General features: G+C 37.9%; 2 protein-coding genes across 7 annotated transcripts in view; one reads left to right on the plus strand and one right to left on the minus strand.

Moving 5' to 3' along the window:
* LOC102692168 (uncharacterized) lies at positions 1-22411 on the plus strand. Of its 2 annotated transcripts, XR_001480694.2 has the most exons (13): positions 1-191; positions 4027-4138; positions 5755-5848; positions 7578-7632; positions 11479-11619; positions 11914-12074; positions 12410-12508; positions 13832-13977; positions 14144-14315; positions 15119-15231; positions 15342-15429; positions 16103-16228; positions 22325-22411. XR_001480694.2 is itself a non-coding variant. In XM_006640323.3 (12 exons), the coding sequence occupies exons 1-12, from the start codon at positions 68-70 to the stop codon at positions 16157-16159; spliced, it is 1362 nt and encodes a 453-aa protein (XP_006640386.1). In that variant the 5' UTR covers positions 1-67; the 3' UTR covers positions 16160-19349. The 2 variants fall into 2 exon arrangements, 1 of the variants encoding a protein (XP_006640386.1); XM_006640323.3 differs by lacking the exon at positions 22325-22411 and having other exon boundaries at positions 16103-19349.
* LOC102684170 (apoptosis inducing factor mitochondria associated 3) overlaps positions 20224-24110 on the minus strand; it is a 23750-nt gene continuing 19863 nt past the window's right edge. For 3 of the 5 annotated variants that reach the window (XM_015366341.2, XM_015366339.2, XM_006640192.3), the window contains exons 18-21: positions 23939-24014; positions 22303-22407; positions 21973-21993; positions 20224-21231 (exon numbers count right to left, since the gene is read on the minus strand). In XM_015366341.2, coding sequence (XP_015221827.2) covers positions 21189-21231; positions 21973-21993; positions 22303-22407; positions 23939-24014 — 245 coding nt within the window. In that variant the 3' untranslated portion in view covers positions 20224-21188. The remainder of the gene's footprint in view (positions 21232-21972; positions 21994-22302; positions 22408-23938; positions 24015-24110) is intronic. The other 2 variants (XM_015366340.2, XM_006640193.3) reach the window with 1 other exon arrangement.

The raw sequence follows: 24110 nt of genomic DNA on the forward strand, positions 1-24110 counted from the left end.
GCAACATTGTATTCAGTTCCTGTTGCTGTTGCTTCTGCTATATTCTGGTTCTGGGCTACTTTGCATCATGTTCGGCGGTAGAGCTAAACCTAAGCCTAGGTCGGTGGCGAATCCACTGGATTCAGCTTCATCTTCACCCGGCGAGCGAATTTTGAAAGAATGTCACAGTCTGTATACCGACGCCGAGAACGGTAAAACAAAAAGAGCCTAGTTTGTTTAACGGGCGTAACAGTAGCCTGCCAGTATCCGATTCTCACGGTCAAATTGGTTATGCAATGAACTGTTAGACAACAAGTGCAGTACTATTACTTTACTGTAAACGTCACGATGCAACGTAAAACGATTCAGTATTCTGATCAATAAAATGCTGAGGATTAGTCGCGTTTAGCTGTATACAAAAGTCGTCCGTGGCCTTGATGAACAGATAGCTGTTTCTGTCTGTCATCCTTGTCTCTAGCTTTGAACACACCAGGAGCAATGTTTTCCTGACTTCTTAAACAGGTCATTGATGACTGTTCAGTGAGGTTGTTTTTTTTTTTCCACAACAAAGAATTACAGTTTTGAGAAATTCCAACGTGTGCTTATTAAACCGCGAGACATGAACTCCTAAAGCAAAGCCTGTTATTGAGAAAATGTGGTGCTTTATGTTTTATTTCTGTTTACGACATTGTGTTTTTCGGGGCGACATCGCTGGACTAGCGAGCGGTTATCAGTTCCTAGCAGTTATTACTCATGCGTTTTAAAGTTAGATAGACGAAAAGTATGGCTTGCAAATACTCTTGCACATCTGACGTAACCTCTCTTGCTCCTGGAAATTAAATTTGTTCTGACAGGAATTTTACTATATCATATAATATACAGATCTTCTGAATGACTCATTCCTCGGTGAAAAGAACTCACTTAATTGAACAAATTACTTGCTTAATTGATCAATACTTTACAAATGTTCTCAGTGTTTAGCAAGTTGTATTTAATGGTGACTGAAAATGTGCTGCACCTCTAGACCAATGTTGGAGATCCCTGACTCTGGTATTTTTTATGCAGTGTGAAAGTTGACTTTGACCTAAGTGATCTAGCGGTTTCTCTGAAGCCTAAGTTCAGGCTCGTTCACGTGATTCAGTATCTCTCTGAAGATACTGATCACCTAAAGGAAAAAGACTTCCCAACTCTCTTAAATTTGCAGTGCACTTAGCTTTCCTTCATGCTTGTATGGAAATGTGGATGTGTATTTAGCATCGTATGAAGCTTTTTTTACAATATTAGTGTTACCAGGAGAACAACTGTGCAAAAACATCAAAATGTTTTTGCAGTATTCTAAGATATAATGATTATGGGGCAGTATTGTACAGTAAGTAGTAATTAAGAATGATATATTCCACGATATCAAAATTAGTCTGTCTATTGTGGCACACAGTGTACTTCTGAGATTAGACCTATGTAAACATTATACACTTATACAGCGCTTTGCTGGATACTCCACTCAAAGCACTTTACAGGTAATGGGGATCCCATCCACCACCAGTGTGCAGCCCCACCTGGATGATGTGACGGCAGCCATAGTGCTTCGGTACGCTCCACACACACCAGCTACTAGTGGGAAGGAGAACAGAGTAATGAAGCCAATTCATAGATGGGGATTATTAGAGGTCATGATTGGTAAGAGGCAATGGGAAGTTTGGCTAGGACACTGGGGGTAACACCCCTACTCTTTTCTACAAATACCCTGGGATTTTTAATGACCACAGATTCAGGATCATGGTTTTACATCTCATCTGAAGGAAGGCGCCTTTTTACAGTGTAGTATCCCCGTCACTATACTGGGGCATTAGGACAAACACAGACCACAGGGTGAGTGTCCCCTGCTGGCCCCACTAACACCTCTGAGATGCAAGGTTATATGGCTGCTGGCCATATATTTTAACCATATAAACCAGGTTATTCAGTCAGAGAGTAAAAACATTCTAATCAATGCATAGTAACTCTGCACCATATTCTAGGAAGTGTTTGAATTACTTATTTTTATTAACAGATAGTTTTGAATGGAGGGTAGAATGGATTTAATTGTCCATTTAAGATTCCAAATATGCATAGATTATTTGAATTAATGAATTAATTAATTTTTCTCCGGAGACCAGAAGGAAGCACATCCTTTGTATCTCACAAAGAGTAGACTGGATTTACAAGACAACAGACAAAGCAGGAGCAGAAGTAAAGAGCAGGCTGTCCAAGTAGATTACCTTGTTATTTGTAGCTCATTGGATCACCTGCGCTTCAATGGAAACAAAATGTGCTTAAACCTTTTAATGCAACTTGTATATGAGTGACTTGTGTGACTAAGTATAGTATTTTAATCTGATATTAAACTTGTAGATGGAAACTCTTATCCGGAAGTTGAGATTGTAAATGTACTCTGTGACCTGAGGAATTAGGCAAAGTGTGTTTTGAGATGGAAGGAATAACTTGGCTCAGGTTGGTAAAAGGAGTATCTTTTAAAAGCAGTTCTAGGCTCTTTTGGGGGAAAAAATAATTAAAGGTTTTGTTTTACCTTTTTAAGAAAAGAATAAAGAATGAGGTTAAACTGAATTTGTTAAACCTAAACAGATATATTTTTTTGTTTTAATTTTGAGCTGTGACACACACTTACAATAGCCAAAACATTACAAATGTGGGCTGTAGAATGATACACAAGAATTGGGATGTTCTTTCCTTTTTTGTAAGATGAGACTGATACAATTATTGGATCTTTGTTGGTCATTTTATTTATCAAATAATTTGTCAGTACCATTTTCCTTTTTTGTATCTTGTTCTGAAACTGGAGTTAAAGGATTACAAGTGAAAGAGACAAGTGCCCTTTTGCGGGTTTTCTCTGAGCCTAGGAGAAAGACTTTGCAGATCAAGCCTTAAAAAGGCTATACTTTTTTGTGGGGGCCCTCAGTGTGTATTTAAATTCCCAGAAGCGTCCTTCTTTTGGGCTGTATTGTATTCTCCGGTCCTAGTATCTTAGTTATAACTGAGGGACAAGGGGACTCAACAGTTCACAGTGACGTTTCAGTCAAAAACTGATGCCTTCTTTAAATTAGAAACCCAGGCTTGATCAAAAATAAATCTTGCCTCAATGGCTCAATGGTTATGAGAGCCTAGAAAATCAGTTTACTTGAAAGGTCATCACAGCCTCTGGTTCAGACATTTGGTGTCTGTGCTTGGCTGAGGAGACCATGTTGGGAGGCCACCATCTGTGAGATGATGATCAGACGTTGTTAGACCCAACATTATGAAGTCCGAACTGATGTGGAGTCCCCCTACTGAACCTACTAGAGTCTAGCAGCACATTTGTCAGGACAAGACAAGGGTAGATCTAGGAAGATCCCATTCAACGTGGAGGAGTGGTCAGACATCTCCTCTATGAGAAGTTTAACTCTTTATTGCCTCGGTTGTGCTCACACTACAAAGATTTATAGTGAATAGGATGTACAGGTTCCAACAAGTCTCTGGGGGTGTTACATGTAGACATGTTGAATATTTTGTTATAAGGTTGTCAAATTCTATGAAAGGTGTGTATGTATTAAATTGTGAAATTATCATTTTTTCAACCACGATGAGTGAAATAAGTTGAATAATGATTTCGCTACAACCTGACTCAAAAAGTTAAAGAAAAACTGCGTAATGGAGCTGCGTAAAGAAAAGCACTTCTTTTTTCATTCCTACAAAGAAAACCTTGCAGACTGTGCACTTTGAATGAGATGGATTCAATTGCTAAGTGCAATACACAATGTTCAGTTTTAAGTTCATTTGTATTGATGAATATTGAATATGTTCCCATATTTCCATGCTAAATCATCTTTTTGTCATGGGTCATCAAGCTCATGGATAAATGTGGGGGCTACTACATGTTTTTGTTCAGTGGTTTCAGAATCTGCACAACACTCCTTGCCATGATTTCACAAATTCCATATAATGTTATTGTTCAAATTAGTTACCTTTTGTGTTTCTAACTTGTTTCATGGCTGTTGTTTTTAACATTAACAGGACTAATAAAGATTGCAAGCAGTCTTGGCCTCCGGTTGCTGCCTCCCCGCAAGAAAATCACTGTGATGATTATGGGAAACCACTCTGCTGGGAAAAGCTCCTTTATTAACTGGTAATCAAACCTTTTTTCTAGAGTTTCAGGCATCAATAGCACATTCCCCTAGAGTTGTTACCACATAGAAACATTAAAACAAATGCTCAAAATGCACAATGAAATCTTAAGCTTTCTTTTAAGTGACTCAATCGTGAAGCTTGCTTCACTAATTGAACCAAAGTCCAGACTATTTGATCATTACAGTTCTTGTCTCGCTTTTAGGAAGAGTAGACAAGAAGCCCAGTATCCTGGCTAAATTCCACACTGGGCTTGCACAGTCTTGCATCTCTATATTTTCTACTTCAATTGGAGAAGTATTTTTCTCTGCTTCCACCTGTTCTGTTGTTGACTCATAATGGCTGACAAACATCACCCAGGTGGAGTGCAGCTGTACTTCAATGATGGCTGAAGTGGGTGTGCTCCTATTTGTATGAAAGTTCCTTTGGAATGAAAAGAACAATATAAATGTGAACAACAATATTACAGTCCTAACAAAAGGTCAGGAGGCGATCCAAACCTCATCACTCCCACTTTTGCTTAATTATGTATAAAATTCGTCTCTCCATTCCATCTTCACCATTTCAGAAGCTCTCTGGCTGATCCCTCGCTAAAGGGATTTGGGGGGTCCAACAGCCCCATCCTTTTGAATGGGTTGTCATTCTCTACAGCCAAGTGAGTTACACAAATAAAACTCATATTTAAATTATTCCTCTTCTTCACCTTAATTAGAGTCGGACCGAACTACTGAAACAAGAGTTATGTTTAACAGTGGATCTGAAGGTTTGAAAGACAAATTAGTAGAATTCCATATTCTTAAAATTAAAAGTCTAACTTCCTTTATCTTTTGGAAGAACATATGTTAAATTAAGGCTGTTTTTCAAAGGCTTGAGGAGGGTTTGGAATCTCACTAGCCCCCAGACTGTAGATATGATTAGCTTACTGAACCATAGAAAGATATGCTTCATCTCTCTCATGACTTGGTCATGCAGATTGATGTTAACGCCATTTTAGCAGTCACAGGCCAGCTAAATAGATTTTTCTTGGTTATCCATGGAAAGCAAAGGATGCCAGAATGTATGTGGATTTTCAGAAAAAAGAAAATGTTTCAAATTCTAATTTATATAGAGCAAGAATGTGCACAATGTATTCTGTCTGTGATCCTTTTATAAATCACTCAATATTCTCCTGTGTTTCCTTCCTCAGCGTACTAGTTGGGGGGAAAAATATACCGATTAAAATTATCAGCTGTAGTACAGAACAACTTAAAAATAATAAAAGTTTGAATGATATTGTCCTGAAACTTAATTTAGACCTTTCCTTATGGACTTCATTGTGGATGCTGACTCACTGTAGCATTGGTGTCTAATTCCATACATCAATAATTTCTTGTTTAGCAAGGAACTGCTTTCTTTTCTCAGGGCTTCACTGACTTGATTTCCTTTTGAGTCTCATGGCTTAAATAGTATCTTGAGTGTGACCTTTTTCCCTCCTATTGCAGATTTTCTATGCAAGGGGTTATTGTGCAGTATATTGCATCAGGAAACTGCTCTGTAAGCAGCGGTCCAGATTCTGGTTCGTTATTGTGACGTGCACTGTAGTTCGCATCACAGCTTCTGAAATGGCTATAATTACAGGTATGTGGAAGAGCACATTCAGACGACAGGAGTTGCGATTGAAACTCAAGGTTTCACTTTGGTCACAAGCGGTCGAAAACGAGAATCGCTCACGGTAAGTCTTCATTTCCTTGAGTGGGGTATGGTATCTCAGAATGAACTAAAGAAGGTTCAGGCTTAGTTTCATACAGCTTTTAACTTGGTTTGTTTTTCTTTTTATACCTTACCAGTTCATAAACACTAGTTGTTAAATACACTTGGTTCACTTCTGCAATTCCAGCACCAGTCTGTCAGGGCTATTGGATACTCCACTCTGCAAGCGCTACAGTGCTACTTCAGAAGGAGTATTAACGCGAGAAGTGATGCAGAACTTGCTGACAGCACTGCTAGCCCACAGGGAAGCGTTCAGTTCCAGGGGTGACCCAGCTGTGCTCGACAACCCCCACCACATCATTTAAGGGGTCTCTATTACAATCACTGAGCCTATGCTTGAACCAGCAATGTGTGAATTAAGGAGTCCATCTGTCCATTTTCTGCACTCTTCATCCAGTTCAGGGTTGGGGTCGGGGTGGGGGAGGAGCCGGAAATCTATCCCAGCAAGCAACGGCCGCAAGGAAGGATACACCCCTGGCCAAGCCCCAGCACTGTGAGGCTGCAATGCTAGCCACTGCACCACTGTGCTGCTCTTAAAGGGTTCAAATCTCTCTATAAACAGGTAGCTATATTGGTTGCCAGCCCTTTTCTGGAGAGAAGATTTTACAACTGTAATAAGATAATGCACAAAGAGTACAAAAAGGCAGCTGTGCTCATCTTTCAGGAGCTGTACCTTAATATATTCTAATTCTTCCGAATTCCACATTTCCTGGAGGATGGAGTGTCCCGTTCCCTGTGCTCTGGCTCCTCTCTGCACCACGTTTAGCTTTGAGCATGAGGTTTATGTACAGCACTTATTTCCTTGTCAGTATTTCTGAGTACAGTTCTGTAAAGCATGGCATATAACTGCCCTCTGTATTATCCCTTGTATAATTTCCCCCCTCAAGTTCAGATATACTGAGTTATTCAAAACAATTTATTGGATTACAGAGGTTAAAAAAGTGTTGTTGTGTTTATTCATTTTAGTTTGTTGTCGAGAACAGAGTGCTTTTAATATAAATGTTGGTAGTTACACATACTGTACAGTAATTGGCATTCATCCTTTATTTCAGTGATGTTGATCATCCATTTGTCTTTATCTCTGCTTGCCCTCTATGAGTCATAAATTACCATGAACTCATGACGTTTTGGATGACTTCATTTGAGAGAGTTCTCTATACCGTCAATTTATGACATACAGTCAAACAACGATTTACTGGAATCAACAGAACTAAAGTAGTGCAGGGAAAAGTCATGCTTAAGATTCCTTGAATGAGGCTGGAGAGCTCTTTTCTGCCAACTATACCTTTATTGCTTATAGAAGCAATATACTGTAACTATTCTAATGGCACACACTCCCTGAGTGGTTGTTGCTAAGCTTGCATCATATTTTAGAGGAGCTTTATAGCGAAGGGTAAGGCGTTGGCTGCTGTCTGCAGCAGATCCAGTCAGACAGTTTGTTGAGGCACGAGTAAAGGAGATGAAGATGAATAATGTAATTACACCCAGGACCCGGACCGAGAGGATTATCTTCTATATACAGGGACTGCTTAGCTGGCCGGCACAGCTTAGCTCCACTGCTAAAAATCCAGACATAGATTTCAAGCATGCCTGCCAGGTTACAGAAAAGAGAGTAGACTATTTGGTGACTCTCTTAAATCCTTAACGTACATTTTTTACAGTGTTTTTCCTGTTTTACTGTCTCTGTCCAGGGCAATGCAACGCTTCATCTCTACCCTCATTTCCGACCTCTTCTGGAGTTTGAAGGTAGGTAGTTTTTTAGGAAGCCAGTCATAAGAAATAGCTGTCTTTCTACCATTGCTGTAGGTTTTCCCTTCTGGCTATACATGTACAGTATATATATTTTTTCGGTTTTCTTAGATACTTGGTAATAATATAGAGTTAATCATGCTCCTAATGTCTTAATATTTAATATAGTGGTTTTACTTAATTAAATTATCCCTATCTGACTCAGCCAACTATGCAAATGTTCTAAGAGGAGATTTCCTACAAAGGCCAGATCAATGAGTGACGTAAATTCAAATTACTTTACAGGAAAGTCACAAATCTTGAGACTTAGGTTAGATTTAGTGAAATTACAGCAGAGATTAAAAACCTAAATCTTTTCAACCCAATTTTTTGGGGAAATGCAAAAAGGTTTGGAAATAACTAAAAATATCTAGCGGATGTATACAAAAATGTAAATGTTATCTTTTTTTGTTTAAAAGCATTATATAATAATCTGCAGTTGATGTAAGGTGTTCTGCTGTGTGCCCAAATCTACAAAATTAAAATGGAATTGGAAAAGAACACCATATAAGCTATCATGTCTAGAGCACTGTCTGTTCATAGCTCACATTTTGTGTGCACAAAATGAATATTTGCATTCCTGTGTACCTGCAGCAGTCTTATTTGTATTTGAGCTATGACAGTTCATGCCAACGATGAAAGCAATTCTGTGAGTCACAGCTTGTCATTCTCTAGGTAAAAGCTTGAAAATCCAGACCTTTTAATGAACATGAATTATCCGTCTCACATTGTCTGGTAATATTTATTTCTTTCACTTTTTCTCACCGAAAACAAATAATGGGCAGTGTTGTCTTACAACTGTTTCAGTTTTGAATTTCGAGATTCTTTTCAACTATAGTAAGCTGTTATATGCTTAAGAATGCCTGAAGCAATAGCAGAAGGTGTAGTTTTTGCCCCTGCTTTGCTGTAGAACTGTTGGCACTCTTTCTTATCAGACTGGATGCAAATAATTCTAAATGCTTTGTTTAACAGTAGTAGGTTTTGTACCTTTTCCGGAAAACTCAGAGCTTTTTATGCGATTATCTAGAAGTTGGGAACTATTATTCCTCATGACAAAGCTTTTTCATGGTCTGTAAGATGCCTGGGATCCTTCAGTACAGATATGTTAGCGTGTGAGTCACTCACACAAGTAATAAAAGGTGGGAGTTGAGAAAAATGCTGGAGAGGGCTGGAGTTTCTCTATAGACATTGCTCTGAAATGACACCTCGGTTCGAAAGATGTGGACCTGGTCCACAAAGTGTTTGGCGTATTAGGTGGTGATAATGAACTGGGAAGGAGTTAAAATCTGACAGAAAACTACTCTTAAATATGTATTAATCTTATTAGGTCACCTTGCTACCTCCTTGAGTCAAGCCTTTTTTACTTCTGATGATATGTGTATATACAGTATTTATCAATGCAAGGCTTTTTGCTTTGTAGTGGCGTTTTTCATACATGGATTATGCATGTATTACCTATAGTGATCTGATGTCATTTTTTCACAGTGTTGACAATACAGAGTTAATGGAGCACAAAAGGATGACGCAAATAAAAGCTTTTATAAACAGAATGTGAATCTGAAAGGAAGGCGATTATGACTCAGCACACTGCTTATTTTTTTTAAATGTCTATACGTCATTACTTTAATTCTGATATTAAATATCCAACAAATATGAATTTGCTGAAGGATGAATTCGGGTCAGAATATCTTATTTGAACAATGGAAGCATCCTAGAATAAGATTAATACCTAAAAAGCCGATGAATGATCTGTCTCAAAAGATTAGACAAAAACGGATGTCAAAAGGGTCTTTCTATGAAGTACAGGTAAAAAACAAAAAAGACCTTAAGCAAAATTACAATTTTGTGTCAAGTCCAAATTCTTTATTGAAGCAGTTTGTATTTGGGGTTGACCGACTTTCACTTTGGTAGACTCAGGAGACAGGAAGTGAGTTAATGCTCATTTACTTAAAGGCAGCCATGTGGAGTAGTACTGTAGTTAGGGTTCTGGACTCATACATGGTTCAAATCCCAGGCAAGAAACTGTAGTTGTACTGCACCTCTTCACTTGAATTGTTCCAGTTAAATAGTCAGCTGTATAATTGTATGAAAATGTAAATTGCTTTAGGTAAAAGTAGGAGCCAATTTGAATTAGTAAGTACAACTTCAAGGCTGTGTCATGCTTAGATCTTCATTTAGTTTATTGTCAGTATCTCTGTCCTGCAAAAGATCCAACTTGATATGGCATTTTCCTGAAAAAACACCTTCTTTAATCCACCATTGACCATTTGCATTTTTTAAGCCACTGCCGTCCCAGATATCTTTCTAGAAAAAGGGAGCTGATGCCCCAATTTCTCAGACCAGTAATTAAATGACAGTAACAAAATAAATTCATTGACAGTAATGGGTGACAATGGCAGTTCCCACGAACCGCAACATGAAGTAGCTCTTCCTGCTCACTCGTCCTGACCATAATAACTAATGTAATGTGATGTACCGTACAAGTGAATACGTAGAGGTTGTGTAGCAGACATTTCACCTTTCAGAAATTCCAACGTGATCTGCATGCAGAGTTAACAAGTAAGTAGTATTTGTTGGAAAAAGTCTTGAAATTGTTAGCAATGTTTCTATTGGATTAAGAGATGTATTCACAAGCTTACTTCTTTACAATGAAATAAAGCTGTGTCACGTCACTGGAAGTTTTATTGCCTCTTTCTGAGTCACAGAACATGGTGCTGGGCTTACCTGGAAATCTAGTCTGTTATGTGATGTAAATTGGAGGCTTTGCAAGTCACTGAGCATATTTTACTTTTATTGGAATTTTAAATTGCACTCATCACTGCTGATTCTTTCTAACCCTAAAACATAAAAATAGCCTTGCAGTTCACCCTTGAAATGAGCCAGGTGCTTGGACTGGCAGGAGAAGAGTTAATGTCCTCTACCCAAGTGTAATGGCAGTAAATCTCTGAGCATGAGTTTGAAGCGGATATTAAATTTTGTTTGGTAACCTTGCTGGGAGGATCTAGACATATTAAACCATTCATTTGATTCAGAGATTGGTGACAGAAATGTGTTGGGTGCTTTTGTATCAGAGAAATTGATGATGCAGTTCAACAGCTGATAGTCTTTTCAAGAAGGGCTCACTGTGACAATAAAAGGAGTGCCTGTAATCAATATCAATGCCTGTGGACAGCTGCAGTCAAAGGGTTTGAGTATATTAAACATGTGTGGGTTACAAAAATGAAAAAATGTTTAAAGAAATCAGTGTCATTCCAAAACTCTTACTTTTTGTTCTATTTTTTTGGAGCCGTTGTACTCATGATTGTACGTGATGGAGAGTTACTCCACAGTCGTTCTTCACTGGCTAGCTTTATTTTTCTGTCCATGTAAAGCTGCCAGTTGAAGAGCTGTTGTGGGTGACCATGACAACAGAACTGGTGCAAAGACTGACAGTTCCTCTGAGCTGGATGTCTGTACGGTGTATTGTAGAGGCAACTGTTTTGAACTGAACAGTTTTTTTAATTAGAAGCTGTCACCAGCTAAATTAACAATGCCCTTTTATGCTGGTGAATAGAAATCCTAGAGCATTCCAATTCCAAACGTGCAGTTTGAAAAGGACAAGAAGCACCTAGCATTGTTCCCTTAGAATATTCATATTATGGCAACCATTGAGGAAAAAATGAGCATAATACACACAAACAACAGGACACGTTGCCTTAAAGTGTGGTAAATGTGTACCGTGTTTAGTGGAGACCATCCGATGTTAAACCTGCGGCACATGCAAACCACACTTTTATGTATGCATGCAGTTTATATATCTTCTAGGTGTCTCCGATTACCTCTCTGCTGAGATCTCCACTTCCAAGCAGAAGAAATTTAGCTTAGTGACGTTTGTTGACACTCCAGGCTTGGTGGATGGTGATATGAAGTACCCCTTTGATGTGAACAGTGCCATGATATGGTTTGGTAAGTCTTGCTGTCCTTTAAAATGTTGGTTTAATAAGCAGTTGTTGGGAAGTTATTTAGCCACAATATTCCAACTTTAGGAAATGCAGGGCACAGCACTTGTTTTCAGTTTCATTGTTGTTGCTTTTGAGATGTGCACTATATCGGAAGATGCCCAAAATATTGTTAAAGAAAACATTATTCTGAAAAAGAATACAATACTTAATCGGAACTGTCTAGAGATTTCAAATAAGATTAAAAAACATTTAAGACAATGGAATATCCTGTGTGATGCATTATTTGTCTTTTGTATAGGGGAGCAAGCTGACCTCATCTTCGTTTTCTTTGACCCAATGGGTCAGGCCCTGTGCAAGCGCACTCTGAATATCGTGGAGAAGCTCAACGAGAGCTGTGGGGATAAATTGCGATTCTACCTCAGTAAAGCTGATGAGGCTGGCCATGAGACAGACAGGCAGGTAAGGCAATCCTGAATGGTGAAGCTGGCTTCCTTATTGGCTTCTAGTTTTTCTTGTTTTCCTCTTTTTCTTTTTTTGGCCATGCTGTGGCTATGAAAATAGACAAGTTACAATTGTGTATATCCAGATTATCTTGCCTTGAAATTTTCCGCTGTGGTGTCTCTGAGAATATGAAAGTTCTGCACAGTCACATTACAGGGAAATTTTCCTTCCATTGTGCGTTGAATTACACATTATCCTAAACAACTGTGAAACTGAGCCATTTCTGCTTGTGTATTAACAGGAAATATCTTATACCCTCTGATTAGAAATTGCTCTTCTCCGTTTCCTTACAGAGAGTCATGATGCAGATAGTTCAGGAGCTTTGCCGGAGACCTGGTTTAAACAAATGTGGATTTGAAATGTCCACAATCTACATACCCAATCCACAGAGGGTAAGTCGTTTCACATTGAGAGAGTGTAGTGAGTGCTTAGGCTGTATTTCTTTATTTGGATTTTCGATAAGGGTTTTTCTTTTTTTGTTTGCCTGGTTCAATGTACACTAAACTACCTCCTATCTGGGAGAAATGGGGGGGAGGGGTTCTGGGTACAAGGCTTTTTCGGATAGATGACATGAAAGCAAACTGATATGTAATGACACCTAGCCAAAAGCAAAGTGAGTAGGACAATGCCACAATGATAAAGAAAAACTGAAATGAAGTCATGTACAGTAATATAGTAATGTAATCCAAATATGGTAAAAAAGTACAAAATAATTATGGCGCTTGCCACCCCCTGACGAAGCATCACCAGCATAATAAAATAATCCTGGATGCTTAACTATCACTTCACTTAAACTTTTTACATCTGACATGAAAGTTAAAGCAACATAACAGTCCTTAACACTACACTTTTGCACATTTATACTTACCCACACTCAGGTTTTGCCTTGTCAGGGTTGTGAACGGATGGCGAGCATGATGGCAGAGGTGAGACACATCCAGCAGGGGGTGCTACAGGAGGAGGAGGAGGATGACTTGAGGTTGAGAGAACAGGACCAATTACTGTACTGTTGCTAATCAAAACACTGCTATACTTGCAGGACTCAAAATATTTTTCTAAGTGCTCATTTTCTATTTTTTTTTTCAGTTGCTTGAGGTTTCCAAATGCATGATTATCAGATACAAGAGAGTTTGCTGTATTTTGTTTGAATCTCTGTACATTCCACAAAACATAACTCCAGTCGGCCAGCACAGTTTGTTCTCTCTTTCGTTCTCTATACATCTTCCTTTAGAGCTCTGCAGTCAGTGATATCTTGATATATTAGGGTACAGTCTGTGGGGTGGTGAGAGGTGGCTTTATTAGGAGAGCCAGCTGGAATGTGGAAAAATCTGTACAATAATAATAATAATTAATAATTGCTTACACTTATATAGCACTTTTCTGGACACTCCACTCAAAGCGCTTTACAGTGCTTTACACTATGGTAGATGGTAGAGTGAGGTGCATAAGGTCAGATTAAATTATAATGTTGATTCAGTCAGCTCGTTTCCCAGACAGTGTGAAGTTTCACCTGAGGTTAACAACTGAATGGAGATTAACCTGAGCCCTAGAATTTTTCCAGTGTATTATTTAGGGCTCCCATTCAGTTGGACAGCCTACTCATTTGCTGTCTAAAAGCTTGTTTTAGTCCAAAAATAAATTAATAACAATAGACGAATGTAGCTGGCCGTGCTAGGGATTCAGCTGAATTGTTTGGTTTTGTCGACTCCTTCCAGTCCACCCGGTGTGCGAACCATATTGATGGAATGTGCCAAACAATTGAGAAGACCATTAACCAGGCTGTCCAGAAAACCCTGGACCAACTGGAGAAGGACTGTGACCTGATATCCAACACAATCAGCAATAAATTTGTACAAGACAGGTATGCTAGACTTTTAAATTAATCTTGTTTGTGTATCCCTGATCATTTTTTTTTCTCTTAACCTTCTCTCTTTTAGGTATTTTATTTTTTGTACCATCTTCAGTTTAAAAGACCTCACCAACAATGCTGGTTATTGTGCTTCGTATTGTTTTTCTCTTCTTTCCAGAGAACTCGAGAGCTACAATAAAAGAGCTTGCCTTCACTCTCTCCTGTTTGGCACACTGGGGGTTCTGTTACCTTTGTTGTTCATCTTCAGCTTTGTGCTGAACATTTTGGCCAGAGAGGCTATAGAGGCAGTGATTGGTGAGGGTATGGCCAGCATTCTCTCCATAAGTACGGTATGTGTCTCACAAACAGGTTACAGTATAATTGGAAATGTCAAATTCTGTTGGCTTTTGATTGGGCATTATAACGCCAGCTGCAGTAGTGAACAAAATGTTGTTTCTTATGGTATTTATTTTTCTCCGTTCTGCTTTTTACCATGTTCTCTCTTGTCCTTCTTTGTCATTAACTCAAAATCCAATAAAGCTTTTATTACCAAAGCAAGAATATGGCTAAGTCCCTGCTTACAATCTAACATCTAGTGTGATATCCGAGTTGCCATGTTTTTATTACTGTAACTTAATTTCCTTGCTTATCAGTTATCTCCCATATAAAGTAACATCAGTTTAACAAGCACTGACAACATTCATTAATTAAGAATGCTTTGTTCCCTTTCTTTTGTATTATTCTGCTTTCACAGTCTGGGGGGATATGAACTGTAACAGCAGATAAAAATGGACATGCAGTTAGATTTTGAAAATTCCTTGGAGAAATATGCTTTTGTTTTCTGAAACAAGTATTTTATAGCTAAGAAGAAATGGGTCATACAGAGAATTCAGAAGACTGTCAGTGCTACAGGTTCATTTCATTTAGTTCAAGTCTTCAGTTTGAAAAATCTGTGTGTTATTTTTTCAGTAGATGAATATCTGACTTCATTTTAAATATTTTAATGAGGCAGGAGTCAGTTACATTTGTAATATGTAATCTAAAATTAACATGGTGTGTTTATTTAAAAAAATACTTGTCTGTTTTTAAATAATTCATTGCTTTTGAGTGGAGAATGTCCTGTTAAGAAGCTCTTTTCTGTCTGTATCAATAGGGCTTGATGTTGACTCTGTGGGACTGGATACCAGAAGAGAGACAGATTTTATGTATATTAATATTAGGAGCCTTCTCTTACCTTTGTATTTACTTGGCAAAATATCATGCAGGGTAAGCAAACGTTTTTCTGTCTATAATGCAGTTTGATGAGTGAGGTCTGTTTTTGCTTGGGAGCAAGAATCTCATGTACTGTAATCTGTTGTGTGGCTGCCCCTTCACAGCAAGGCAAACCGAACCCTCACGAAGAGAGAGAAGAGGTGCCTTCTAGACTATAGTACTTACCTACAGGATGTCGTGAAGCAGAAGAAGGTAATTTTTACTGACATTATTCATCATCTGATCCTGTATGGCCTTAACAAAATGTATTACAGTATGTATAAAGCTTGAACGTAGGCCAAATGAAAAGTCAAGAGGTCACATGTATCATCTGAAGGGTTGAATTTCCAGGAGGTGTTGGTACAGTACGTGGTTAGGGATTGGGCGGTCTCGATGTCCACTGGTAGTGTGTCCCTCCAATGAGGTGTGAGTGTGGACAAGCAGCAGACTCAGATGAAGATAAATCGACTCAGCAGAGATGGCTAATCGACTAATAACAGAGAACAGTGGAAGGGTTGTGGATGATCAAGAGATGAATATGCAATGATATTCAGTGTCTCTAACACTGAGGATCTAAAATAAAAGTTTTCATACATGAACTACATTTTAATGTGTATTACTTATGAAGTGTAGAAAAATAACTGGACCATACAGATAAAAAACGAAGTGCATGTTCCTGCAGAGCATATTAATTATTCTGTCTCAAAGCTTATAGTCTGTGTTTGCTGCTGCATAACCACATTCATACAAATACCTAAGCTAAAATTGCTGAACAACTTGTTCAGATTTGCCAAAATTGTCTGTTCTTGGACCCTGCGTGCTTAAACAACAATGCTTAATCTTCCCCACTGCTGGTTTTCGCTGCTCTCATTTTTTTTTTAAACAGAAGCAGCTTTATGGCGAGTATCTGCGTCAGTGTGCTGCAGATTATGACCTGGGCTAGACATGCACCTCAGCCAACTCCTGAAGAGGATGATCAAAAAGCACTTGAGCTCTACAGATGAACAAGCAAGTAATTATTTTTATGTGAAATCAAATGTAGCATTTTAGTATGATATAGATTTTTTTTATCTTGGGTTTAAATTGTTAAATAATGTAAGCTATATAAGAGATAAGATCACTTTATTGGCCACATTTCTTCTATTAGGAATTTGTCTTTTCACATACCCCAGCTTGCTCTCCTTGAGACGCACAGACAGGGAGAGAAGCTTGGGGTCAGAGCGCAGGGTCAGCCATTTCTACAGCGGTCCTGGAGCAGTTGGGGTTAAGGGCCTTGCTCAGGGGCCCAACAGAGTAGGATTCCTCTGCCGGCTGTGGGATCCGAACCAGCAACCTTCCAGCCACAGGCGCAGATCGTTAGCCTTGGAGCCACCACACCGCCCTAATAGAGATTCGATTTACCTCTATATAAAAATACACTGAATCCACAGGATGCCAAGTCTTGAGGCTACAGTGGACAGCTGCCTGGAAGTTGTGATTATTCCTGGAATTTCCTCAATGTGGAAATCTTAATACACCTACTCTAGGCTGGGCTGCTGTTTAATGGACAACACACACATTGTTTTGTTAAAATAAGCTTTGGAATTTCCCTGCTTTGCAAATAACACTATTCATTCCAAAGAACAAACAGAAAAACATGAATTAATAATATACAGGGTACCTATTTGTTATAGGTATATGTTCTCAGTAAAAATAGTGAGATACCGAAGTGCCTTATGGATGGATGGAAGTCAACAATTATTAGTAAAGGCTTGGCATAGTTTCTTACGAGGTGTGACTTCCAAACTAACAATAAGCATGTGAAACTGAATGAGAGAAACAGTAATATGATAATAAAAAACTGTTCAGGAGATGATGAACAAAATGAGACTACTAGAAACTAGAAACCTGACTACTAAAGAAAAAGAAAGGAGTTTCAGGTTTTTTTAAAACAAAAATGAAAGCAAGCATTGCAAACTCAAAATGAATTAATGGATTTAATTAATTCAAGACAGTCTGTGGTCTTTTTTCAGTTTACTCTTGAATGCATCAGCCAGTTTGAATGATTGCACTGTACCTCATTTCTCTCATCTCTCCTCATTGCGCTACAGTATGGAGACGAGCAAGATGTGCTTCTGGGCATTCTTAAAATGACCTTTGTGAAACTTTCATGTGATGTAGCATTTATGTTGACTGTGATTTATTGAATAGCTATAATCTTTGATTTAGTTGGAGTGTATATTTTGATGTTTCCTGCTATGTTGTGAAAGTATACTAACCTAAAGCATGAAACCTGAGGTTCATAAAACAGAGTCATTGATACCCTGAGATCCTGCCTTTTAACTGAGCAGCTTTTTTTCTTTGAAATGCCTTTTGTGTGGTTTTGATTTTAAATGTAGGGAAAGCTTGCAAGAGCTTTTGCATAGATCCAGTCCTGACCACTAATTAGATCTACGGTGTTTAGGTAGTTCCAGTAGGGAGCTGCGTCAGCATGCGTAGGCTGCAAAGGAACAAGTAAAGGTTTATTCCATATTGAAAGGAGAAGTAAGGAAACAACGTGGCAATGGAGACTTCTGGTGTTTAGCTCTACCTTCTCTGTCATCCAGACAAGTCTATATAAATCTTTCTAGAATTTGTATAACTTTGTATTATTTTGATCTGGTTCTTTATTTTCATCAGAAGGAATCAAGACTGCAGCTACTGTATAGGAAAACACTGCAACATTGTTTCTCAGTGGCCAGTACTTTTTTCCACAGTGCAGACAAACATTTATTTTTTCTCATGCAAAAATATCTAATTCAATTCAGGGTTTTATACAGGATTTTACAAGTCTTTATTTAATTAAACAGGTTTTCCATTACAGCGGGACTTACTTACAGTAAACTCAGGCGCTCTGTGTTGCTCATCCTCCAGTTTGGACCAGTCTGTTATGTGTCCTACTATCTCAGTTGCCATCTTCAAATCAGGTTTCTTTCATTAACATCATGGGGAGTTTGTTGTGCCAGAAAAGCAGGATACAAAACCATACAATGACATTGTATGTTATGAGGCTTTTGTATGAATAAACTACTAGTTAAAAAAAACCCACAAATTTTGCCACAATCCTTTCTAGGAATAAGTATTGATTATCATGATGGTCACTTGAATGGACACATTTTTATCACAAAAAAAAGACATTTACATCCCTTAAGAGTTCAAAGGATATAAATGTCTCAGTGTTACCAGACACTGTTCGAGAACCCTCCTGTCATTTTATTTTTTCCCAAGAGTCAGTGCATTGTTTTGACTTTTTCCAACTGAAGCGTTGCTCATGACGGCTTGGACTTGCAGAAGAAAAGTTTTTTTTTCTCACAATGTCGGTTTTCCATGAAGTGTGCGGTAATAATGTGTCCGGAGTAACCAACACGGGAGTATTTTGACTTGGCCTTTTTAAAGAATTACCTCTTTCGTGGCTGTGTGATATATTCCCTGTTTCCATTTGTTGTCAATCTAAAGCCTTTAATGGTGTACACTTACTATGTTTACAATAGTGTTCAAGTGTCCAAGAGCCAGATGAGTCACAGCAAACAACTTTTAATGCAGTATGTCCATGAACCTGTAATTGTCTTGAAACTTACCATTTACTATATCAAGGGGTTTTGCTGTTTTGTTCTCAAAAGTTATGTCTGCTAGATGGGAACTATTTGAATAATGTATTTATTTGTTTAACTTTATTTTAAATTACTTATATAAATTCTGATTTTAATGATTGTTGCCTGAACATTAAAGATCTGCCTAGTGATTAGAAGACCAGTCATTGATGAAGTGGTTGGTTATAGGATAGTTTGCTTTTTTGTTTAAAGTTACATTTGCTTTTATAACTTTCTATGGTTATATATGTTTGTATACATTTTTCAGACTTTTATAATAAATCTTTTGAAATCTTTGGCATTTTCACAGATCTAGGCTGTCTTTCTCGCAGTTGCTAATATTGGAATGCTGTGTTACAACATTTACTTGTACCATTGTTGCCTTTGTCTTTCCAATCTAATTGCACTTTTTGCTTCTATCATTTCACATTGGCCCTTTCTTTTCCAAAATTTAAAAGGAAACCTTTTGCCTAGTTTTACTTGTATTCTCAAATATCAGGTTATTAAACTTAAATTTGTATCCTTTGGCTCTCTATGCACTTTGTTCTATTTAAAAGCACACTTGGGTTTTGCAAAACATGTTTTAAACCTTGAACAGCAGTCATTTTCTTTATTATTCAGGTGAATTCCCACAGCATCATGGAGGAACAGTGAGGTGCAATTGAAATCTTTCATGTTGAAAGCAGAGCTGAATCAAGTAACACCCAGTATTATTGTATTGCGGTTTTTAGTTTTTGAAGTGTGCATTTTTATTATGTGAACCACTGACATGGTAAAACAGGAAATTCCTTTGACAATAAACAAAAATTGCCGTGCTTTAGTGTAGTTGTCTTACACAGCATGACATAAAACTAATATTTTGGAACGGCAATTGGTTGTTTTGTTCTGCATAAAATTTAATCTGGTCAATAGTGTAGAGCAGTGATATGAGTCTAGACTCCTGAGTAGACTGTAGTGGGTTCAAATTCGGAGTGGAGGTGCTCATCTATCATACTATACCTTTGAGCAAGTTACTGCCCTCAAATCTGTCCAGGCAATACCAGAAAAGCCTGGACAGCCTGTGTAATTGGGTCTCCGGACTGTTGATGTAAATGAGACTTAATTTTTAATTGACATACCAGGTTTAATCAGTTGCACAGCATTGTGGTAGGAAAATAAAAGCAACAAATTTATTTTTGGAGGAACAAATCCAAAATAGCCAGACATCTAAAACGTTTGCTCCCTGAGTTAGTAACACGGTTTCATAAAGAAGCCACATCTACCAAAGTATCTGTTTTTTTAGAGCAATTATTTCATCAATGGAAGTTTCTTTACATGTTTGTTTCCTATCATAAAATGCAAACCTATGCTGTGCATTACATTATTTTTAAATATAGAATTTATGCAGTCTACAAGCAGGTCTACCAAATCATTTAATTGCAGTAAGTCATTTATATTCATTTTAAAAAGTGAATGTGCTACGGTCTCTTAGCATACAAGACAAACTAGGTTTGGACTCTGTAACCATGCTCTAATATCGGAGAGAAAATGAGTATACACCTGGGAAGTTTGTTTTCAGTTACACAGATCTTGCATTGTTTTGCACAATCTAAGCTTTACATAGTTTTAAAAGAAAAGTGTTTTTCACATTCACAGTAATATTTCTATAACACTGCTGTGAGATATTTTCATTCTAGTGGAATGTGTCATTATGGCTTCTAAAGATGTTGGCACTGGATGTCTAGTCCAGAATGCAAAATACATTTGAGACAAGTACAAAACAAAGATATAAATACACCTTTAAACAAAGCCAGTCCTAAATCCAGGAAGCCTGATCTCCATTCAAGCTATTATGTATTTAATCAGGCAAGGATCTTTGTGAGTTTTACATTCCGGTTAGGTGAGAGTGCAGATGAGAATAATGTCCAAAGCTGCACTTAATAAAAGGGACCACTCCCCCTATTCACCCCTGTACACAAAATGTACAGATGGGTACATCATGCACAAACTCGGGGATTGCGTCCAGTTTTGCTTGTTAATTCAGCCCAAAGTGCAAAATAAACAGGTCTTCCACTAGATAAGCAATAATTACATGGTAACTGTTAAAAATGTTTTGGTTCATTTATACAAGTTTTTACAATATGTACAATTTTGTCACAGTTGACACCCATGTTGAATAAGAAGTGGGCAGCTGCGAGCCTGCCCTGGTGAAAATCATTCGACCTTCCAAAATGTAACAGGTCAGAAAGGTCTTGTCGGTGGATCGAAATACGGTGAGCTGGAGCACACAGCAGAGCTTCCACGAAGACTTCGAAAACTGCTTAGCTGCCATTCCCTCTCAACACCATTCGGTGGTGAACAGGCGAACAGGATGTGAGACACGTTCTACTGTGTTCCCTTCCCAATTAGCCAAGACATATCCCCTGTCCTGCAATGAACCAAAGCTGTATTAATGACAAATTTCCAATAGCCAAGCCACACGAAGAGATGCTTTGCTACAGTAGAGGGACGGAGGAGGGAAATCCCAACTATATTTTTCTGATCGTGCTTTCACAGCGGGGTGCTGTTCAAAGCAAGTATGCCATTGTGAGCTCATATACTCAAACGTTATTTATTTCCATCACCATTTTTCTGCATCTGTCATTTCTGCGGGTAAACCACGAGGTTTTCTGTACATTACAACAGACTATGAATGTCATAGACGTCTGAAGGAGTAAGTGCAGTAGCTACAGCACTGGTAGCCTTATTTTAATGGAGATATTGGAGCATGTCATGGGTTCAAGAGTAATGGAGTTTGTCAGCAGTCCACCCATGCACAAAGTGTCGTGTGCTGACCAGGTAGATTCACACTGCCGGTTTAGGCTGTTTTGTTTTGCAAAAAGTCTTGCAGAAGCAAGAGTGGATCATAACAGAACACAGTTTTCTACCCTCTTGATATCATCCAACACAGGTACTGTATATAGCATTTTGCCATATTTGGATATGGTTTGGATGTTATTTGGGTAATGGATGTGATTTTTTCTCAATCAAATGCAGGGTGGTAATGACAATGAGACCCCCTCACACACTCAAGATCAAGATAGCAAGGGAACTGTTAAATATTATGTGATGTATGTTGATATATAGATAAACCTAAGGGAATATTATTAAAATATTCATGTTTACATACTTGCCATGCCGTGCAAACATCCTTCATTATGTGTGCATTAAGTAGGAAACAAAAATAGTTATTTATAGTAAAATAGGTAATTGCAGTTATTGAACCAAATTTTACATAGACATTATTCGTTTTTTTTTTAATTTAAAATCTTATATTGCAAACATTCCATATAGTATATTGTATATTTCAACCTCATTTTAGCTAAATACAGTGACGTAACTACAATGGCCACTAATATTTTCTGGAAGGTATTGCAAACTTCAGAACTGGAAGAATTCTGTAAGCGGATTGTATTAGCATTGACCGGACATTCGGGTGATCAAGTAGAAAAGGACTTACTCCACATCTCGTTTTCTTATAGCCTTGCCCGATTTAAAGACCTCCGCTACTTTGGATACGATAGGATCGCAGTTCATACTCGCAACCGCAACGACCTCTTCACTCCTACAGCACAGAGAGGTTACAAGAAGAATAATGAGAGATCCCAGTACTGCTGTATTGTAGAAGGTAGGACAGTCGAGCAATTGGGGACTGGTAATCATCCTTTTTGGTTTCTGTTGGTGGCACAATACCCTATTTACAGAAGTCATTAAAATTAAAAAATGCAAGCTTATACGAATTCAGAAGCAATGTTTTTATCTCTATAAATTAGATGCACTTTGAAATGAAATGTTAGCATCAAACCTTTTCTTTTACTGTCTATGAAAAAGACTCAGTGGATATAAAAAGCCCAAAGCAATAGACTCAGAGGCCGTGCTTTTTCTGTGCAGGTTACCCTTTACAGGGGGTGCATAATGAAGTGCTATGGCTCAGCAAAAATAAGTTATAGATTATACTGTAGCACTCCCATAATGCTCTTCATTGGTGATTATATACTTACTGTGCTTTTAGATGCATAATCACAAGTAAAAGTACATTGGCTGTGTATTTAGTTTAACACCAGTGCAACGTTGTACATCTCTACTGAATACAATAACAATTTATTCTACACTTGTACATTAGTCCCATTAAGCATGTCCACATCTTCATACAATTATCCCTGGGGGCATACTGTATATGCAACAAATGGGAGGCATTCAAAAGGTGTTTGACCCATTTGAAAAAGAAAATCTCAGCTTGGGTCTCAAAAGGTTAAATATATAACCATCACCTATATTTCTGGCCACAGTCAGACCATGCAATGGAAACAGAAATATTTACTTCTCTTAACTCTCACAATGAAATCCTCTGTTAGTAATACAGGACAGTGAATAACAGCACCACCTTAGCCACTGTGCAGGAAGGTGAATAGTAGCACAACCACCGCCATTAGGATTGCGTGCATTGAACACAAAAGGATAGCATGCCTTTTAAAGATATTTGGTTCAGTCCGCAGCAGTAAGATTATAAAGATAGCATGCCCAACCAGGAAACCTGAGAAGAGCTTCACATCATCTTTTACCTCCATGGTTGAATGCAGCACAGTACTTTATTGCTACAGAGAGAAAGCTTCGCTGTAGCCTTCCTAAATTGTGACAAAGGGCCATCGTTTTAATTACAGGGTGGATTGGATGAAAGATAATTGGATAAGATGTCCAGGATAATTGGAAAAGTAAATTAGTCATATTTAGTTGTGAAACTTCAACACTTTTGCATTAAAGGATATTTTGTTTCACTGATACTGTTATAAAAATAGTTTAAAATATTTAGACATAAATAAGATTGTACATATTTTTCACATATTTACATATTGATATTATATTTAAGTATCTATATCTATAAGGGCATATAGAAAATCATATTCTGGGGGCTTGGCAGAGGAGGTACTATCCAATCTTTCTTTGGGTTTTCATATTTGTCCACAGTGCAGCCTAACAAGAGAAATGTGTAGGATTCATTGTTTCTGTGGTTTTATTGGGAAGATCACGGACAGCTAATCAAACAGAAGATCAAGTTTAAGTTTGAAAATGCAGCAAGCTAATGGGAATGTACTCACTTTGTGTAGAATGCTACAAATTTAAGTTCATCTAAATCTCCTTGGATAATCACGTCATCAAATCCCTCTCCATGACCTGGCAGTAAAATTAAACATATTTTGATTAGAAATGTTAAGGTCTCATAAATTATTTTTTACTTTCTTCATTTCATGCTAGTAAGGTACTGGTATT

The sequence above is a fragment of the Lepisosteus oculatus genome, chromosome 22, assembly GCF_040954835.1.
Source record: "Lepisosteus oculatus isolate fLepOcu1 chromosome 22, fLepOcu1.hap2, whole genome shotgun sequence".
NCBI classification, from domain to species: domain Eukaryota; kingdom Metazoa; phylum Chordata; class Actinopteri; order Semionotiformes; family Lepisosteidae; genus Lepisosteus; species Lepisosteus oculatus.